At 42.8% G+C, this 18,793-nt stretch overlaps 1 protein-coding gene across 1 annotated transcript in view; it reads right to left on the bottom strand.

Annotated features, from left to right (window-relative positions):
* The window catches only part of SNX2 (sorting nexin 2), a 44,744-nt gene that overhangs the window by 11,464 nt on the left and 14,487 nt on the right, over window positions 1–18,793 (bottom strand). Inside the window, exons 2-7 of the mRNA XM_063454130.1 lie at window positions 12,480–12,597; window positions 10,890–11,053; window positions 9,714–9,780; window positions 5,495–5,538; window positions 5,251–5,392; window positions 1,583–1,661 (exon numbers count right to left, since the gene is read on the bottom strand). Of these exons, the coding sequence (XP_063310200.1) occupies window positions 1,583–1,661; window positions 5,251–5,392; window positions 5,495–5,538; window positions 9,714–9,780; window positions 10,890–11,053; window positions 12,480–12,597 (614 nt within the window). The remainder of the gene's footprint in view (window positions 1–1,582; window positions 1,662–5,250; window positions 5,393–5,494; window positions 5,539–9,713; window positions 9,781–10,889; window positions 11,054–12,479; window positions 12,598–18,793) is intronic.

Genomic DNA, 18,793 nt, shown 5'->3' with positions numbered 1-18,793 from the left:
ACACCAAGATATTGAGATGCAGCACAAGGATTTAAAGAGACACTATAGTCACTAGAACAACAAGCTTATTGAATTTGTTCTGGTGAGCAGAATCATTACCTTCAGGCTTTTTGCTGTAAACACGGTTTCAGAGAAAATGCAGTGTTTAAATTACAGCCTAGTGATAACTTCAATGGCCACTCCTCAGATGGCTGAACACTGAACTTTCCTCATAGAGATGCATTGATTCAATTCATCTCTATGAGGAGATGCTGATTGGCCAGGGCTGTGTTTGAATTGTGCTGGCTCTGCCCCTGATCTGCCTCTTTGTCAGTCTCAACCAATCCTATGGGGAAGCACTGTGATTGGGTCAGGCTACCACTTCTGCTGAAGTCAGCAGGCAGTGGGCAGGTCTAAAGGAAACGGGGACAAAGCATTCACCTGCAGACTTGAATACTAGTAAGATTTTACTATTTTTAAGGGCATGAGGGGACCAGGGTGGCTAGATGGTGGTTTTAACCCTATAGGGTCAGGAATACATGTTTGTGTTCCTGACCCTATAGTGCTTCTTTAAAGTATAATTAAAGGCAAGTGTTGGAGAAGAACGTAGAGAAAGGAAAGGCAAATAAAAGACAAAACATGCAAGAACCACGTTAATTAATGTTAATAAACATACGTTAAGAGGACCCCCCAAAAAAACCACAAAAACAAACAAAAATAACCTTAAAGAACTTTGTCTGTGGATGGCCAGGAAACAGAGTATGGATAAAGGGTTGGTATGGTCAAAGGCCGTAAAATATTTGTAGTTTTATTTTTTTATATTTGTTCCAGGTTATACCACAAATGTTTGAAATGTACCCCTCGATGGTCCTCATGACTGTAGTTGAAAGAAGGCTATACAGTCGGATTATAACTATCATGATAAAGTATCAGTCACTATGGTACATCGATCTCTTCAGAGAGTGCCAATCATTAAATCAGATTTTAGAAACAGGTCTCATCATAATTTATAAGGTATCCTCGGTTTACGCAGGCATAGTTGTAAGGACTCTTCAATGTGACCACATAGTCAGGTTTATAGGCCGCCTTTTGCATTAACTAACCAGTAGTTTATGAGGGAGATAATTAAGTCACGGAGAGATGTTGGGAGTGCTTTAGGGTGCAATGCCTGCTCAACCCTTGCTATATTTCACATGACCTACTTGTTAATTTAAAAATGTAGATCATGTTTTCAAACCTGCAACTCACAAGGGAAACATCATCCCTATGAAATTACAAGAAATACATAAAAAGCATGGGTTCACATTTTCAACACACAAAGCATTAAATCAACTTCAGCAAACACAAAACAGCTTTGGGGTGTAGATCATGTTGTGACTTTTGCGGACATGGTTCATATAAAAAAATAAAGAACTGAAAGCAGCTCTGTCACCAAAAATAAACTTTACCTAATCTGCTTCTAATATATATATATATATATATATATATATATATATAGAGAGAAATAAAATTTTTTGGTGACAGCTGTTTTTTTTTTTTTTCAATCAATACCAATTAAAAATCACAGACAAGCTAACAAAAGAGAAAATCAGCGAAATGTTACCTTTCTAATGCAGCTCTCCTTTTTTCCACAAATTCATTTGATGATGAATCTTCTTTTCCAACTTTAACTTTAGTCATGCCTTGAAAAGTTTAAAAAAAAACAAAAAAACAAAAACAAAACAGTAATACATAAATAGTGTTTGTCAGCTTAACACAATATGTAACAAACTACAAGCAGAGGCAAATAGGTGGCATGAACTCAAATTAGATTTTGAATGATGTCTTTTCAAAACACCAAATTAGTCTAATTAAATTTAAAGGAAGGACCAAGGAAATCCCTGATTTGTATGTTCCTTTTGTTCACAGGACATAAGAGCAGAAAAATTCCAGAAACCTGCCACATGCAGTTTGCAGAATTAATCCGGCACCTTAAATCCCTACTCTGCAGTGGGTGATCTTTCATCACTTCAAGAACCTAAAAGAGGAGAACGTGCTCAACCATTATAGCCAATGACACATCCTCCTCCAGCATACCCTGAATGGCACCAGGGAGCTCAGAGATGGAACCAGAATCAGACCCTGAAAAGTAGCCATGGTCAAAGCTAGCAGATAATGAGCAGCATCCTCCTTGACAGGAGAGGGCACATCAGTAGCACATAGATTCAATCACAAGCATTTTGGAGTAGGAGACAAAAAGCTAATGAGGTCAGAAATCACAGCTTTAAAGGGACCCCTGTAGACACCCAGACCACTTTAGCTCATTAAAGTGGTCTGGGTTCAATGTCCCATGTCCTTTAAACATACAGTGGTAATTATTGCAGTTTCTGAGAAACTGCAATAATTATCTGCTAGGGTTAACTCCTGCTCTAGTGGCTGTCTTTAGGCGACTTTTGGTCGACTAAATGACGCTGGAAGTCCTCATGCTATGCATGAGGACTTCCAGCGTCACCGGAATCCCCACAGGAAAGCATGTGCATTAGGTCTCCCCCACTGGCCGACATCGGCGGGGGGAGTATCGTGGGCAGAGTCTTACCCAGCGCCAAGGGACATCGGCACTGGATTCAGATAAGTGTCTGAATGGGGTTTTAACCCCTTCAGCACCGCAGGAGGAGAGCACTGTAGGAACCTCTAGTGCCAGGAAAACCGCTTTGTTTTCCTGGCACTATAGAATCCCTTTAATATAGGCCTGTAACATCAGGAGGACTTCCACATTAACAAAAGCAGCGGCAAGCCCACCAAAGGGTCCAAGCAAATTTTCTAAAGGAAGTTCTTAGAGGACCTGGGGACCTGGTCTAGACTGAGGAGAGTTCTGAAGCATTGCATTATGAGTGTTTCTACCTAAATCGTATTCAGGGGAAATTTATCCCATAAGTCACCATCCAAGAAAGGCAAAAATTACTTTTAAATATAAAAAAAAAAGTTATTTTTAGCCTGACTTAAGAACTCAATTCAAAACGTTTCACTAAATGGAACATATATTTAACTAAAGTGAAAGCCTTTAATGTTTCATTGTAGTGAAGTCTATCTAGACAGCCATTATCCTATTTCTACAAAGCTCAACATAGAACGCTCTTTTACCCATTAATAGCAGGGTCAGAAAAGGCAACTAATCGTGACAGCCCTGACATGTCATCTATCACTGTAATTAAAACACCAAGTGTTCTGCGATTCATCCTCAGCATTTCCACATGTGAAATTTTGGTAAATTATTGGTTACTTAGGGGTAAAGAAGTTAGAAATCCACAGCCTTTTTAACCTTTAACTGGGCACTCCGTCTTAGCTCCCTGTCAATCATCGTTATAAATTCTGACCTTTGCACCTGACAGTCAATATAGGGATAGAATACAGAGAAATTAAACTGAACTTAACTGGTTTTAATACATTTTAATATACATTTAAAATAGAACAGAGCATATCATAAAATAACTTTTTTGTTTCTTTAAATACTGGGAAATGTTATAGATGGTGTTTACACGATCTCTACCCTGATATAGGGATAATAATAATAATAATATATATTAGCATACTCACCTCAGGGACCCAAAATACAGAACAGGAGAAACTAGCCATACATTTAATAGGACACTTCAATCCTATAAAGCACTTTGGCTTACTGAAGTGCTGCTTTATGCGTGAAGAGTGCGCTCTCTTTTTTTCATTTTACAAAAAGTGCAGATGTGAAAAGAAATTGGCATTTCTATAAATTAGCTTTGTTACACACATACTGTCAATCAGGCAACCAGTCCTTCTACTAGCTTTTTTGGTTAGCTCATGAATCTAAACTACAGCGGCAGCAATTGCCCACTGCACCTAACTTGCAAATACTACTCATTCAGTTGACTTGGAAAGTCTGTGGTTGGACAGTCACAGAAAGTTAGGAAGGACTTCCAAAGCCTTCAGACAAGGGCTCTGCTGCTTTTGCAAGCGGTATCAAGATGTATCTCTTATGAAAACATCCATAATTAAATCCAGGCATGTTTTAACTGGGGGTATCTACTAAGCAGTGGTTATTTTGTTTACTTTGGGATGTGAAGTGGAGATGAGTGTAGGCCAATATTTAAAACAACTATTAGAGTAACTGTGTAAGGAAAATGTCAGTCCAATCCTTAGCTTGTTTTACCAAAAACAGGGTAATTACACGCACCTGCAGCTACTTCACTGAACTGCCTGGTGTTTAGCACAAAGTGGCAGGAGGTATTTCGGGGATTTGAAAAAAAGAAAATGACTGCTTAGCTGTGTGAATGGCAGGTGAACAACACTTTTGCTTGTTCTTCTGCAAGTGATTCTTTGTTTGCAGTATGTTGTGGCTGTATATCTGCTGTAAGTGAACAGGCCTTTTTTGTGCCACATTGAGCTTAATAACCTAGTGGACTGTGCAAAAACAAAAGCTCCCAAGCAAATGAACACATACTGAATCAGTCTGCCAGAGAAGTTGAAGATGATTTTCAAAGTTTTATGCAATGCTATGATTTCCAGATAAGGGATGGTCCTGCCTTGTAACTGATTCATCTCCACCACTGTAATTCACTGTTAGGAACAGGACTTTGGTGAGGATGCGGCAAAGAGTTGGGCACAACAGATGATAAAAGTTTATTGTAACACTACAACAAATTTGACAAGTCAATAGATTTAAGCTCAAAATTATTAAGAGAAAAGGCTGAAGAGTTTAAAATACAAATAGCACAGAAACACTTTCAATAATTAACAAGGGTGGCTGACGACTGCAGACATTGTAGTGATATTATCTGGCAGCAACCTTAAATGGCCTGCAACACTAAAGGATAACTAGGAAGAGAAAGAATACAACTCTAAATCATTGAAAGCGTGAGGGGTATGGTTATTTATCAACGGAAACAGAAAAAGACTCACGTGAAGAGTGAGTAGAAAAAGAAAGTTATTTTACAAACTTACAGAAAAAAAAAAGCTTTTTTTTGCTACAGTTTCAATTTAACTTCCTCCAGCTCCTTCCTTTTTGTATGCCTTTACTCTGACATGGCCTTTAGCTTCCCTTCCTTCTCCAGTATTGTTTAACTAAAACAAATTGCAGGAAGGAGGCAAGGTATCCAAACTACTTCCTGTTTAAAACAAGCATTAGGACATATAGCTATTTTAGGAAAAGCATACAAGTGAAAGGCAGTAAGGCATGTTGTCCTCTTAGCAGATATTGTAACTTGATGTATGAACATATTCTGCATTTGGCTGCAAGAATCACCGGTACATTGTACTTACCCACAATACTTTTCTCTGGAGCCGGGGGCACAATATATCCGATGTGCATATATTTTGTTGCTAGCTTACTGTGTAGCCCAAGGAAGTCACTAAATCGTCTCTTAACAGAGAATTCTTTCTTGTTGAACATGGACAAAGAAGTCTGAAAAATAGAACAGAAAGAAGAATAGAAATAGAACTTTGGCAGTTTAATAAAATCAAAAGCATTTTGTATAGGCAGTGAAAGCCATTGGGTGGAACTAACCTTTGTTGAAACTTTATACGCCATGTAAGCATTCATTCCATCTCCTAAAATACAAGACATAACAAAATAACTAACAGAGTAATTGAGACAAACCGCAATATGTTTATATTGGAGTGTGAGAACAGCACAGTTCACAATTATTTACCAGATCTTGTGATACTACCAAATTTATAAGAACTACCGTATTTTTCGCTCCATAAGACGCACCTCACCATAAGACGCACCTAGTTTTTAGAGGAAGAAACCCAGAAAACAATATATTCTGAACAAACTGTCCCATAGTGTTTCTTACTATGGGACAGTTTGTTCAGAATAATTTTTTTCTCCCCTGTCCCATAGTGTCCCCCCTCCCCATAGTCTTCATCCCCCCTCCCCTCCCCATAGTCCTCATCCCCCCTCCCCTCCCCTCCCATAGTCCTCATCCCCCCTCCCCTCCCCTCCCCATAGTCCTCATCCCCCCTCCCCTCCCCTCCCCATAGTCCTCATCCCCCCTCCCCTCCCCTCCCCATAGTCTTCATCCCCCCTCCCCTCCCCTCCCCATAGTCTTCATCCCCTCCCCTCCCTCCCCATAGTCTTCATCCCCCCTCCCCTCCCCTCCCCATAGTCTTCATCCCCCCTCCCTCCCTCCCCTCCCCATAGTCTTCATCCCCCCTCCCCCCCTCCCCTCCCCCATAGTCTTCATCCCCCCTCCCCTCCCCTCCCCTCCCCATAGTCTTCATCCCCCCTCCCCTCCCCTCCCCTCCCCATAGTCTTCATCCCCCCTCCCTCCCCTCCCCTCCCCATAGTCTTCATCCCCCCTCCCCTCCCCTCCCCTCCCCATAGTCTTCATCCCCCCTCCCCTCCCCTCCCCTCCCCATAGTCTTCATCCCCCCTCCCTCCCCTCCCCTCCCATAGTCTTCATCCCCCCTCCCTCCCCTCCCCATAGTCTTCATCCCCCCTCCCCTCCCCTCCCCATAGTCTTCATCCCCCCTCCCCTCCCCTCCCCATAGTCTTCATCCCCCCTCCCCTCCCCTCCCCATAGTCTTCATCCCCCCTCCCCTCCCCTCCCCATAGTCTTCATCCCCCCTCCCCTCCCCTCCCCATAGTCTTCATCCCCCCTCCCCTCCCCTCCCCATAGTCTTCATCCCCCCTCCCCTCCCCTCCCCATAGTCTTCATCCCCCCTCCCCTCCCCTCCCCATAGTCTTCATCCCCCCTCCCCTCCCCCTCCCCATAGTCTTCATCCCCCCTCCCCTCCCCTCCCCATAGTCTTCATCCCCCCTCCCCTCCCCTCCCCATAGTCTTCATCCCCCCTCCCCTCCCCTCCCCATAGTCTTCATCCCCCCTCCCCTCCCCTCCCCATAGTCTTCATCCCCCCTCCCCTCCCCTCCCCATAGTCTTCATCCCCCCTCCCCTCCCCTCCCCATAGTCTTCATCCCCCCTCCCCTCCCCTCCCCATAGTCTTCATCCCCCCTCCCCTCCCCTCCCATAGTCTTCATCCCCCCTCCCCTCCCCTCCCCATAGTCTTCATCCCCCCTCCCCTCCCCTCCCCATAGTCTTCATCCCCCCTCCCCTCCCCTCCCCATAGTCTTCATCCCCCCTCCCCTCCCCTCCCCATAGTCTTCATCCCCCCTCCCCTCCCCTCCCCATAGTCTTCATCCCCCCTCCCCTCCCCTCCCCATAGTCTTCATCCCCCCTCCCCTCCCCATAGTCTTCATCCCCCCTCCCCTCCCCATAGTCTTCATCCCCCCTCCCCTCCCCATAGTCTTCATCCCCCCTCCCCTCCCCATAGTCTTCATCCCCCCTCCCCTCCCCATAGTCTTCATCCCCCCTCCCCTCCCCATAGTCTTCATCCCCCCTCCCCTCCCCTCCCCATAGTCTTCATCCCCCCTCCCCTCCCCTCCCCATAGTCTTCATCCCCCCTCCCCTCCCCTCCCCATAGTCTTCATCCCCCCTCCCCTCCCCTCCCCATAGTCTTCATCCCCCCTCCCCTCCCCTCCCCATAGTCTTCATCCCCCCTCCCCTCCCCTCCCCATAGTCTTCATCCCCCCTCCCCTCCCCTCCCCATAGTCTTCATCCCCCCTCCCCTCCCCTCCCCATAGTCTTCATCCCCCCTCCCCTCCCCTCCCCATAGTCTTCATCCCCCCTCCCCTCCCCTCCCCATAGTCTTCATCCCCCCTCCCCTCCCCTCCCCATAGTCTTCATCCCCCCTCCCCTCCCCTCCCCATAGTCTTCATCCCCCCTCCCCTCCCCTCCCCATAGTCTTCATCCCCCCTCCCCTCCCCTCCCCATAGTCTTCATCCCCCCTCCCCTCCCCTCCCCATAGTCTTCATCCCCCCTCCCCTCCCCTCCCCATAGTCTTCATCCCCCCTCCCCTCCCCTCCCCATAGTCTTCATCCCCCCTCCCCTCCCCTCCCCATAGTCTTCATCCCCCCTCCCCTCCCCTCCCCATAGTCTTCATCCCCCCTCCCCTCCCCATAGTCTTCATCCCCCCTCCCCTCCCCATAGTCTTCATCCCCCCTCCCCTCCCCATAGTCTTCATCCCCCCTCCCCTCCCCATAGTCTTCATCCCCCCTCCCCTCCCCATAGTCTTCATCCCCCCTCCCCTCCCCATAGTCTTCATCCCCCCTCCCCTCCCCATAGTCTTCATCCCCCCTCCCCTCCCCATAGTCTTCATCCCCCCTCCCCTCCCCATAGTCTTCATCCCCCCTCCCCTCCCCATAGTCTTCATCCCCCCTCCCCTCCCCATAGTCTTCATCCCCCCTCCCCTCCCCATAGTCTTCATCCCCCCTCCCCTCCCCATAGTCTTCATCCCCCCTCCCCTCCCCATAGTCTTCATCCCCCCTCCCCTCCCCATAGTCTTCATCCCCCCTCCCCTCCCCATAGTCTTCATCCCCCCTCCCCTCCCCATAGTCTTCATCCCCCCTCCCCTCCCCATAGTCTTCATCCCCCCTCCCCTCCCCATAGTCTTCATCCCCCCTCCCCTCCCCATAGTCTTCATCCCCCCTCCCCTCCCCATAGTCTTCATCCCCCCTCCCCTCCCCATAGTCTTCATCCCCCCTCCCCTCCCCATAGTCTTCATCCCCCCTCCCCTCCCCATAGTCTTCATCCCCCCTCCCCTCCCCATAGTCTTCATCCCCCCTCCCCTCCCCATAGTCTTCATCCCCCCTCCCCTCCCCATAGTCTTCATCCCCCCTCCCCTCCCCATAGTCTTCATCCCCCCTCCCCTCCCCATAGTCTTCATCCCCCCTCCCCTCCCCATAGTCTTCATCCCCCCTCCCCTCCCCATAGTCTTCATCCCCCCTCCCCTCCCCATAGTCTTCATCCCCCCTCCCCTCCCCATAGTCTTCATCCCCCCTCCCCTCCCCTCCCCATAGTCTTCATCCCCCCTCCCCTCCCCTCCCCATAGTCTTCATCCCCCCTCCCCTCCCCATAGTCTTCATCCCCCCTCCCCTCCCCATAGTCTTCATCCCCCCTCCCCTCCCCATAGTCTTCATCCCCCCTCCCCTCCCCATAGTCTTCATCCCCCCTCCCCTCCCCATAGTCTTCATCCCCCCTCCCCTCCCCATAGTCTTCATCCCCCCTCCCCTCCCCATAGTCTTCATCCCCCCTCCCCTCCCCTCAGTCTTCATCCCCCCTCCCCTCCCCTCAGTCTTCATCCCCCCTCCCCTCCCCTCAGTCTTCATCCCCCCTCCCTCCCCTCAGTCTTCATCCCCCCTCCCCTCCCCTCCCCATAGTCTTCTCTTCTCTCCCATACTGTCCCCCTCCCCTTGTCCCATAATTACTTACCTGTCTTGTAGCGTTTCTCGGCAGCACAGGGCGCACCGCGGTACTGGAACTTGAGCTGAGTGCGCACTTCCTTTCAGTCCCACCGGAAACTGGAACATGAAATTCAAGTTCCAGTACCGCGGTGCGCGCTGTGCTGCCGAGAAACGCTACAAGACAGGTAAGTAAAGCTTCATATTCGCTCCATAAGACGCACAGACATTTCCCCTCACTTTTGAGGGGAAAAAAAGTGCGTCTTATGGAGCGAAAAATACGGTAATCACCTAGATTTTCTCCTGCCTAGCTGTCAAAGTATAGATGGCACTTGAAGCTGCAAAAAACATGACTATGGCATTACCAGAACAGCTACACTTTGCAGCACACAGATTAGCCATATTGTTTATTATCCAAGACACAGCTTCACTTGTCAGAAAGAGGGAATCATGTGAAAGTACTCAGGAAAAATAAAAAACTCACCAACTTTTTCTGGATCTGAAACACCTATTTCAATATCAAAGAAGTCTCCATTTGCTTCTTCTTCAATCTGTGTAAATGAAAAGAAAAAGGCTAGAATTAGAAATTCAATTAATGTCGATGCATTCAATTGACGATTGTTAAAATGCTCAGCTTTTTTAAGGAACATCTTGGTCACCAGAACAACTACAGCTTATTGCATATGTTCTGGTGAGTAGAATCATTCCCTTCAGACTATTTGCTGTAAACACGGTCTTTTCAGAGAAATTTTAGTGTTTACATAGCAGCCTAGTGATAACTCCACTGGCCACTCCTTCGATGGCTGCTAAAGCTGCTTCCTTAAGCAGTCCTGCCTAATGTGCAGCACTACCATTCAGGGTCTCCATCCACTGCATGCAAACACTGAACTTTCCTCATAGAGATGCATTGATTCAATACATCTCTATGAGTAGATGCTGATTGGCCAGAGCTGTGTTTGACCTGTGCTGGCTCTGCCCCTGATCTGTCTCCTTTACAGTCTCAGCCAATCCTATGGGGAAGCGTTGTGATTGGTTCAGATCACGACTTCTGATGAGGTCAGCAGGCAGGGGCAGAGACTTGAATACAAGTAAGATTTTACTATATGTAGGGAGGCAAGAGGGAGCCAAGAGGGCTAGATGGTGGTTTTAACACTAAAGGGTCAGAAATACATGGTTGTGTTCCTGACCCCATAGTGCTCATTTAAATAGGAATTACATAGTAGCACAAACATCAGTTGAGCATTTCAACATTAAAGAAAAAGAGCTACCCTGCAGGGCAGAACACTATTAAAAACGGAATACAGCATTATGAATATCTACCTCATTTGCTGTGAATGCACCTATGGATGATGTTTCTAAACAAGGCATATAAAGAAATTAAACTTTGCAAAAAATAATAAAAATACAAAAAAAAACTAAACACAAAACGGGAGAGAGTGGTAGGTGTAAAATGCAATCGAATATAATTTAGGCTTTAGTGAAATAACCCTACAGTGTTTGCCAGCTCAATCAAGACTGATTGAGACTGATTAACTTTCATCACTCTTTCTTTGTATCTATATTAGAACAGGACAGGAAAGAGAAATTGATGGAAACATTTTTTTATTTAAAAAAATAAATAAAAAATGTCTACCAATATTGTAGATTAAATAATATTTACCTCATCTCTTGATCGGTCATATATTACTGGGGCAGATATACTAATAGATTCCATTCGTGGAGTTATGAGTGATGTAGGTGTTACAGGTGTAATGGCAGGACTAGGTTCTGATGAAAGGATTAGCTCTCTCTCAGGACTGTCCAATGAGACTTCATCTGTTGCTTCTAAAAACCAAACATAGAGAAACCTGAAGTAATTGTTATAGTTTAGGTAAGAGAGCTAATAGCAGGATGTTGAATCTGTTTTTTTTTTTCCTGTATGTCAAAGAATATATTTAATTTAAATAAACCAAAGAAAAGAGATAATTTCTAGTAGGTCTACCTTTACACAGAAGAACTGCTACTACAAGAGGTAACAAAGGCTTAACCATATAGCTCTAATACATAACAGTATATATACTGCTGTAAACGGATTAATGAAAAGAAAATGTCAGCTATCGAAAACTGTATGCTACAAGTAGACAAAAAAAGTTCAAAAAGGGTATACGAGTAACAGTGGAAGTCTCTCCGAAAATGATTTAACAAAAAAAAATAAACTTTATTGAGTATCTAATTTAAACAAAAGTAAAAGACAATTAACTGCACATTAAAAATCCCTGAGGCTATGATGCATGATGGGGGTCAGGTAACGAGGGAGTACACAATCCCTGTGAATCGAACAAGCCCAAATTAATTGCAAACAATTTATCAGGGTCTTATACAAAAGGTATCCCTTAATCCCGAAAAAAAAAACCAAAAAAAAAAAAAAAAACACAAAGGTCTCAATGAATTAAATTAAATTAAACTAAAAAAAAAACAGACCTCTTTTCTGGTGATATACCAGGTGGAAATGGCAAAGTGTAACAAAATAACCCAAGTCTGACAGAAAGCTTGTACTAGGCTATATAAATATAAAAGTTACAGGCTCTCCGTAGTAGGAGTGTAGAACAAGGAAAAAAGCTACCTAAATGCCCTTATTGAATGTAGACAGTGCGAACAATAATGCTGGCAATCATGCCACTATACCTTCCCTTTCTATCTATCATACAGCCTCCCCCATCAGCAAACTTAAATAATGACAACTGTACTCAAATCATATGTAAAAAAAATGTTAAAGTGAGGTAATAGCCCCCCCTTTTTTTTTAGTTATTTTTTTAAAAAATGAATACTAAAATTGCCGTTAGAGAGTCTTCAGGTGGGGGTAACCCACAATAGAGTAGGATACAAGTAGACAAATAGGTCCAAAAAGGGTAAATCAGTTTAACAGTGAAAGTATCTCCAAAAACCATATAACAAAACAAAAAATAAACTTTCTATCTAACTGTCTAAAATTGCCCTCATTAACACATCAGGTGTGTGAAAGCAAACCATGCTGTTTACAGCTGGCAGAGTTCATTTTTGGGACATTTGATTCCCATTTCACCTATTTAAAGAATCATTATGTATTTCATAACAAACCAAGGGTGTTATATGGCCTAGTATTTCAGTGTGCATTACATTAACTGGTACAATGGGAACATCAACTTCTTCACTTTTATAGTAATATGTTCAATCAGCATTGCAAAAATTATTGATATTAACTCCCCCACAAATGTACTAAAGAAATCCATACCAGCAAAAAGGTCTTCCCTGTCATCACTTAGGATTATTTCAGCAGGCTTTGGACCGTTTGAATTTGTACTGATATCTTCTGTAGGAAGGCTTGCTGGCTCAGGAGAAGACGGACTGGACTGGAAAAAGAATAGGAAAAAAAAAAAAACCACACACACAAAGAAAGAAAAGATGTGTTAATAATATATAAAAAAAAATTTAAAAAAAACTTGTTCACATATGTATTTACAATGTTTAAAAAGTTGATGACTGTTTTTTGGGAATGCTAAAATGAAAAGGAAACAGCAGTAGGTGTCAGCAGTTTTCATTTCCTAATCTTGGCAAGATAGCAAACAAGGAAACATTAATCACTAAATTAACAGGTCACATGTTTTCTGAATATGTGAACAATGATGTCCATGTTATTGTGTTTCAAACACACACTACTGGACAAATAATACTTTGTCATGTACGAGAAATGATTCATAGAGTGACTGAATGCTTGGGTGGGAGGTACTCAGAAGTGGGATGAGGAATAAAGAGAATGGCGGTGGTATTAAAGGAAATAACCAATGGAATCAGCTGCCAACTGTCCTGAATGGTGGTGGATAGAATCTGCATAACGTGAAGTAAAAATCTAAAAGAGCGCATGTTCACAAGTATGACAACCCATTGTTGGACCCCTTTGCTGGGCTATCGCTAACATGCTCCTATCTGCTCCACTCCTGATTCATTCTCTGTATTTGTTGACATATGAATAAGGCCTCATTTAATGCTCAAAATGTTCTATTAAATGCCTATTAAAAGATCACGCTGTGAGTAGGGTTAAATCCCTGTTCACATCACCAACCCCAGGTATCAATGGATACCTGAGGCTCCTGTAAGTCAGCTGGGGCCATTTTGAGTGGACCCATACTGACTGATGAGCTCTATGCAGCCCTGTATAGAGAGCCTATTAACACATTCATAAAAATCACACACATTCGCATTTTGTCTGGGGTGCCGGCAGCTTCACTTCATAATACTGCAATTATAAAAACAGCCAGTAATTTGTGGCAACATAATATCATCTACAATAAAATGTAGCATGGAGTGTATAACACACACACACACACACTTACTTTAAAGGGAGACTCCAGTGCCAGGAAAACGATCTGTTTTCCTGGCACTGGAGGGTCCCTTTCCCTCCCACCCCCCAATCCCCGGTTACTGAAGGGGTGAAAGCCCCTTCAGTCACTTACCTGAGGCAGTGGCGATGTCCCTCGCCGCTGTCTCCTCCTTCGCGACGCTCCTCCTGTCCATTGCGTAGGCCGGTGGGCGAGACTGATCCCGCCCACCGGCCGAGGAGACCTAATGCGCATGCGCGGCAATGCCACGCATGCGCATTACGTCTCCCCATAGGAAAGCATTGAAAAATAATTTCAATGCTTTCCTATGGGGTTTTAAGCGACGCTGGAGGTCCTCACACAGCGTGAGGACGTCCAGCGACACTCTAGCACAGGTTTCCTGTGCTATGGACCAGGCAGTGACCTCTAGTGGCTGTCTAGTAGACAGCCACTAGAGGTGGAGTTAACCCTGCAAGGTAATTATTGCAGTTTATGAAAAACTGCAATAATTGCACTTGCAGGGTTAAGAGTAGTGGGAGTTGGCACCCAGACCACTCCAATGAGCAGAAGTGGTCTGGGTGCCTGGAGTGTCCCTTTAAGGTGCAAACCTAAACAGGTACTCCCCCAATGTCGCATATGGGCAAGTTAGGTATTTAATTAGACTGGGCTAATGGTCTTGCTTTAATGCACGTCATTTTCTACGAAAACTCACATCGGACAGCAAGTACCTTAGGTATATGTCAGGGATAGGCATGTACTATTAATGTATAGATATGCAATATGTTCCTGTGCAATAGTATTCTTGTTATTTTATGGGCTTTTTCCAAAGTCAATGCGCATTTTTTATAAGTTATGGAGCAACATATGTAGCAAGTTTGATACTAATCTTTAACAAAGAAATCGATCATAAGCCTGTCTAGTATGATGTGTTTATACCAACCTACCATTAATCAACAGAATGATATTTTATGTTCTTGTTCTTAAACTTAAAAAAACGTGCTGTATTAACCTGCTACATTGCAAAATGCTATGAAAAATGCATACAGAAGCTGATGCGGCTCTGTGTGCCTGGTGTTGTTACGTGCACGACAAAAATAAAGAATTTAAAAAAATAAATAAAAATAAACAGGTACTCCCCAAATGCCTGAAAATGCAAGGTAATATGAAAATAAGGATGCACACTGTACAATATAAAAACAAAGGGGTAGGCAATCTTTAGCACTCCAGATGTTGTGGACTACATCTCCCCTAATGCTTTGCCAGCATTATGGTATAAAAGCATTAATGGAAATATAGTCCACAACATCTGGGGTGTCAAAGGTTGCCTTTCCCTGTCCTAACACATCCATGTGCTGACACTTGATTCCTGGAACACTGGATTCCCTTTGATAGCAGTCACAAACTTCTAAATCTGGCCATAAAACTACACACTTTTTAGACATATTTCCTTGAATATTGACAAATGGGCATTTCATCAGTTCTATCTTATTACCAGTTTCACAAAAACAGTATTTTTTACCATATAATCTTATTTTCATAGTATAATACATCCATCAGCTAGATCTAATAAATGTGTTTGCAGTCAGAGCTACTACATTTACTTTCTCCCTGAAAACTGCTCTAGAAAGTGGAATCAGTGGACCCTTGCTGCAGATGCTGGAAACCAAGGGAAAAAATCTGCAAGAAGTTACCAACTTGACCACTGGTTCTCTCTAGTTTGTTGCTGCATTTATAAAGGTTTTTTTTTTTTTTTAAAACTGTGCAAAGTTATCTTGCACTGTAGGAATTTGATCCTAGTACTTTAACACTTCATCATGAAGATTAGACAAACAGTGATTTAGTGATCCACTACACCAATACTCCCATAATAGTTAAATCTCTCACTAAAATGGTAAGCTTGTAGTGACAACCATTCAAATAATTTGTCGGTTCCAGTACAGGTAGTCTGGATGGACCGGGATGAGGATATACCTCTGAGAATCCCTGTGGTCCAGACCTTATAGCCAAACTATTAGCCAGTGTCAAAGCCTCAGTAGGAAATCACTATTATGGGAGTATTGGTGTAGTGGATCACACTTATCGTGGCAACACATCTTCTGCTACACTTTAGTGTCTTTTTGTCCTCCCAACCCTCCCCCATTTGTTTTCCTGTTTCCCACCTCACCCCCTAGGTACACGCCTCCATAGGTGTTATAGCCATTACTCTGGCTACCAGCTACTAGTTAGCCACGATACACTGGATTAAATACACTGGGGACAGTTTACCTTAGGAACGTTTTTCTGTTACTCATTAACCCCTTAACACCGCAGCCAAATGTACAAGTTGTGAACGAAACAAAACGTAAACAAAACCTGGCATTTGCGCTATATGTCTGTCCAACCGTAATTCACCTCTTTCATATTAAATGCACCCCCCCTTATTATATATCATTTTATTCAGGGGAAACAGGGCTTTCATTTAATATCAAATTTTTAGCTATGAAACATAATTTAATATGAAAAAAATGGGAGAAAATAAGATTTTTTTTGATTTTTTTCGTTCTTCATGACATTTTAACTGTCAATGTCATAATACTGTTTGCTTTTACTGCAATAAAATACACATATTTGTATTCAGCAAAGTCTCACGTGTAAAACAGTACCCCCTATGTACAGGTTTTATGGTGTTTTGGGAAGTTACAGGGTCAAATATAGCGTGTTACATTTGAAATTGAAATTCGCCAGATTGGTTACGTTGCCTTTGAGACTGTATAGTAGCCCAGGAAATAAATTTACACCCATAATGGCATACCATTTGCAATAGTAGACGACCCAAGGTATTGCAAATAAGCGATGTCCAGTCTTTTTTAGTAGCCATTTGGTCACAAACACTGGCCAAAGTTAGCGTTTGTATTTGTTTGTGTGTGAAAAATGCAAAAAACGCCAATTTTGGCCAGTGTTTGTGACTAAGTGGCTACTAAAAAAGACTGGACATACCCCATTTGCAATACCTTTGGTTGTCTACTATTGCAAATGGTATGCCATCATAGGGGTAATTTTCATTCTTGGGCTACCATAGGGTCATAAAGGCAACGTAAGCAATCTGGCGAATTTTAATGTGAAAAAAATTAAACACAAGCCTTATATTTGACGCTGTAATTTTTGAAAACACCATAAAACCTGTACATGAGGGGTACTGTTGTACTCAGGAGACTTCGCTGAACACAAATATTTGTGTTTCAAAACAGTAAAAAGTATTGCAGCAATAATATCGTCCCTGTAAGTGCGGTTTGTGCGTGAAAAATGCAAAAAACGTCACTTTTACTGGCGATATCATGGTTGTAATACATTTTACTGTTTTGAAACACTAATATTTGTGTTCAGCGAAGTCTCCCGAGTAAAACAGTACCCCCCATGTACAGGTTTTAAGGTGTCTTGGAAAGTTATAGGGTTAAATATAGTGCTAGCAAATTAAATTCCCTATACTTTCGGCATGGGTGGTCAGGCAGGTCCCGCTAATTGTAATTAATTAGGATACCTAATTACGTATGTAAAATTATTACATAAATATATGTGTAGAATTAATATATGTATATATATACATATGTGTATATATACGTATATATATATATATATTTTTTAATATTTTTATTTATATATAGGTATATATATAGTGATATATACGTATATATTTATGTATATAGATATATATATTATTTCGTTATAAGTGTATTTTGATATAAATATATATATATTAATATCAGAATACAGTTAGAACGAAATAAAACACATCTATATATTTTTTAATATTTTATTTTTAATTATTTTTTTTATTTAATTTTTTTACGTATTTACATATAAATTTTTTTTATATTATTTATAAATATATATATATATAACAATAATTATATATATATTTAATCAGTATCAGTCTACGTGTAATTTGATATTAATATATATATATATAATTATATATATATTAATATTAAAATACACCTAGACGGTGTATGTGTATATGTGTATATATATATACTTAGATCATATATATATATATATAATATATATATATGATCTAAGTATATAATTTATTTATTTTTACACTGTTTTAAAACATTTTTATTTGATTTTCAGCCAGCAGGGGGACCAACTGTCATTACAGTTGGTCCCCCTGCTGGCAATGCAGCAGGCAGCTATACCGGCCATGTGATTGTGAGGTCCTCGCAAGGACCTCACTCTCACATGGCCGGGAGGGCTCCTGGAGGGCGGACGTGCCGCGGGGGGCTCCCTGGGAGTCCCCCGAACCGCGATCGCCGGCGTGGGACCGCCAGCGACCGGGTAAGTTACTAAAAACCGGAGGGCGTACTATTACGTCCGGCGGCGTTTAGAGCCGCTTTTAAAAGGACGTAATAGTACGCCCTCCGGTCTTAAGGGGTTAAAATATTGATTTTTAAACGTTTTATATTCTAGAGCACATTATTTTGAATAATTGTGACACTTGACGTTGGGAACGTCCCTTGTGATACCAATATTCACTATTGTGTTTTCATTCTTTAGGACAGTGTTCTCTCTCTTTGTTCCAGTTTTTTCAATTGCTCCCAAATGGTTGAAAAATAAAAGTCGGCACAGAAAAAAGAAAAAAAAAAGGGGGAGAGAATTGGGTGCATACCTGGAACATACATTTCTAAGTAGGTGACCACTGGAAAGCTTATATATTTATATATTTAGGAGAGTATCACGAGTATTGCAGTTGGTATGTTAAGATCCCATATTCTGTTCCTTAACTCGCATGTTGTATATATTTTGTTTTTTTAACGGCAGCACCACTGTGACAAACTCTTTTTCAAGGGAGTTTGCCACGAGTTCCTGGAGGAGCCTGCTTGCCAGCCTCCTGCACACACTATGGACCCTGTAAACTGTAATATAAAAGTTTCCGTTTGTGTACTTAGACTATATGGTTCAGGAACCGAACACCTGCACGAACCGGAGACCACACTGGAGCTTGTAAAGCTATTTCCACCTCAGTGTTCAAAGTGTTCGTCTGGGTGGCCGCAATTCCTTTTGACAACCACGAGGTGGCGGCCATATTGTTCGCATGAACACAGGCAGCGGTGTTTGTTCGTCAAGTTCATGGAACTATTTTCGGATACTGTTTTATAACACTTGGGAAGACACCATTCGCTGGAATCAGTCGCCTGAATAAAGTGAACAAACTCCAGGGTAGAACTATGGATTCCGTTCGGTAGTTTGTTCA

Source organism: Pelobates fuscus, chromosome 5 (genome assembly GCF_036172605.1).
Source record: "Pelobates fuscus isolate aPelFus1 chromosome 5, aPelFus1.pri, whole genome shotgun sequence".
Classification (NCBI taxonomy): domain Eukaryota; kingdom Metazoa; phylum Chordata; class Amphibia; order Anura; family Pelobatidae; genus Pelobates; species Pelobates fuscus.
This window is presented reverse-complemented; position numbering and strand designations above follow the sequence as displayed.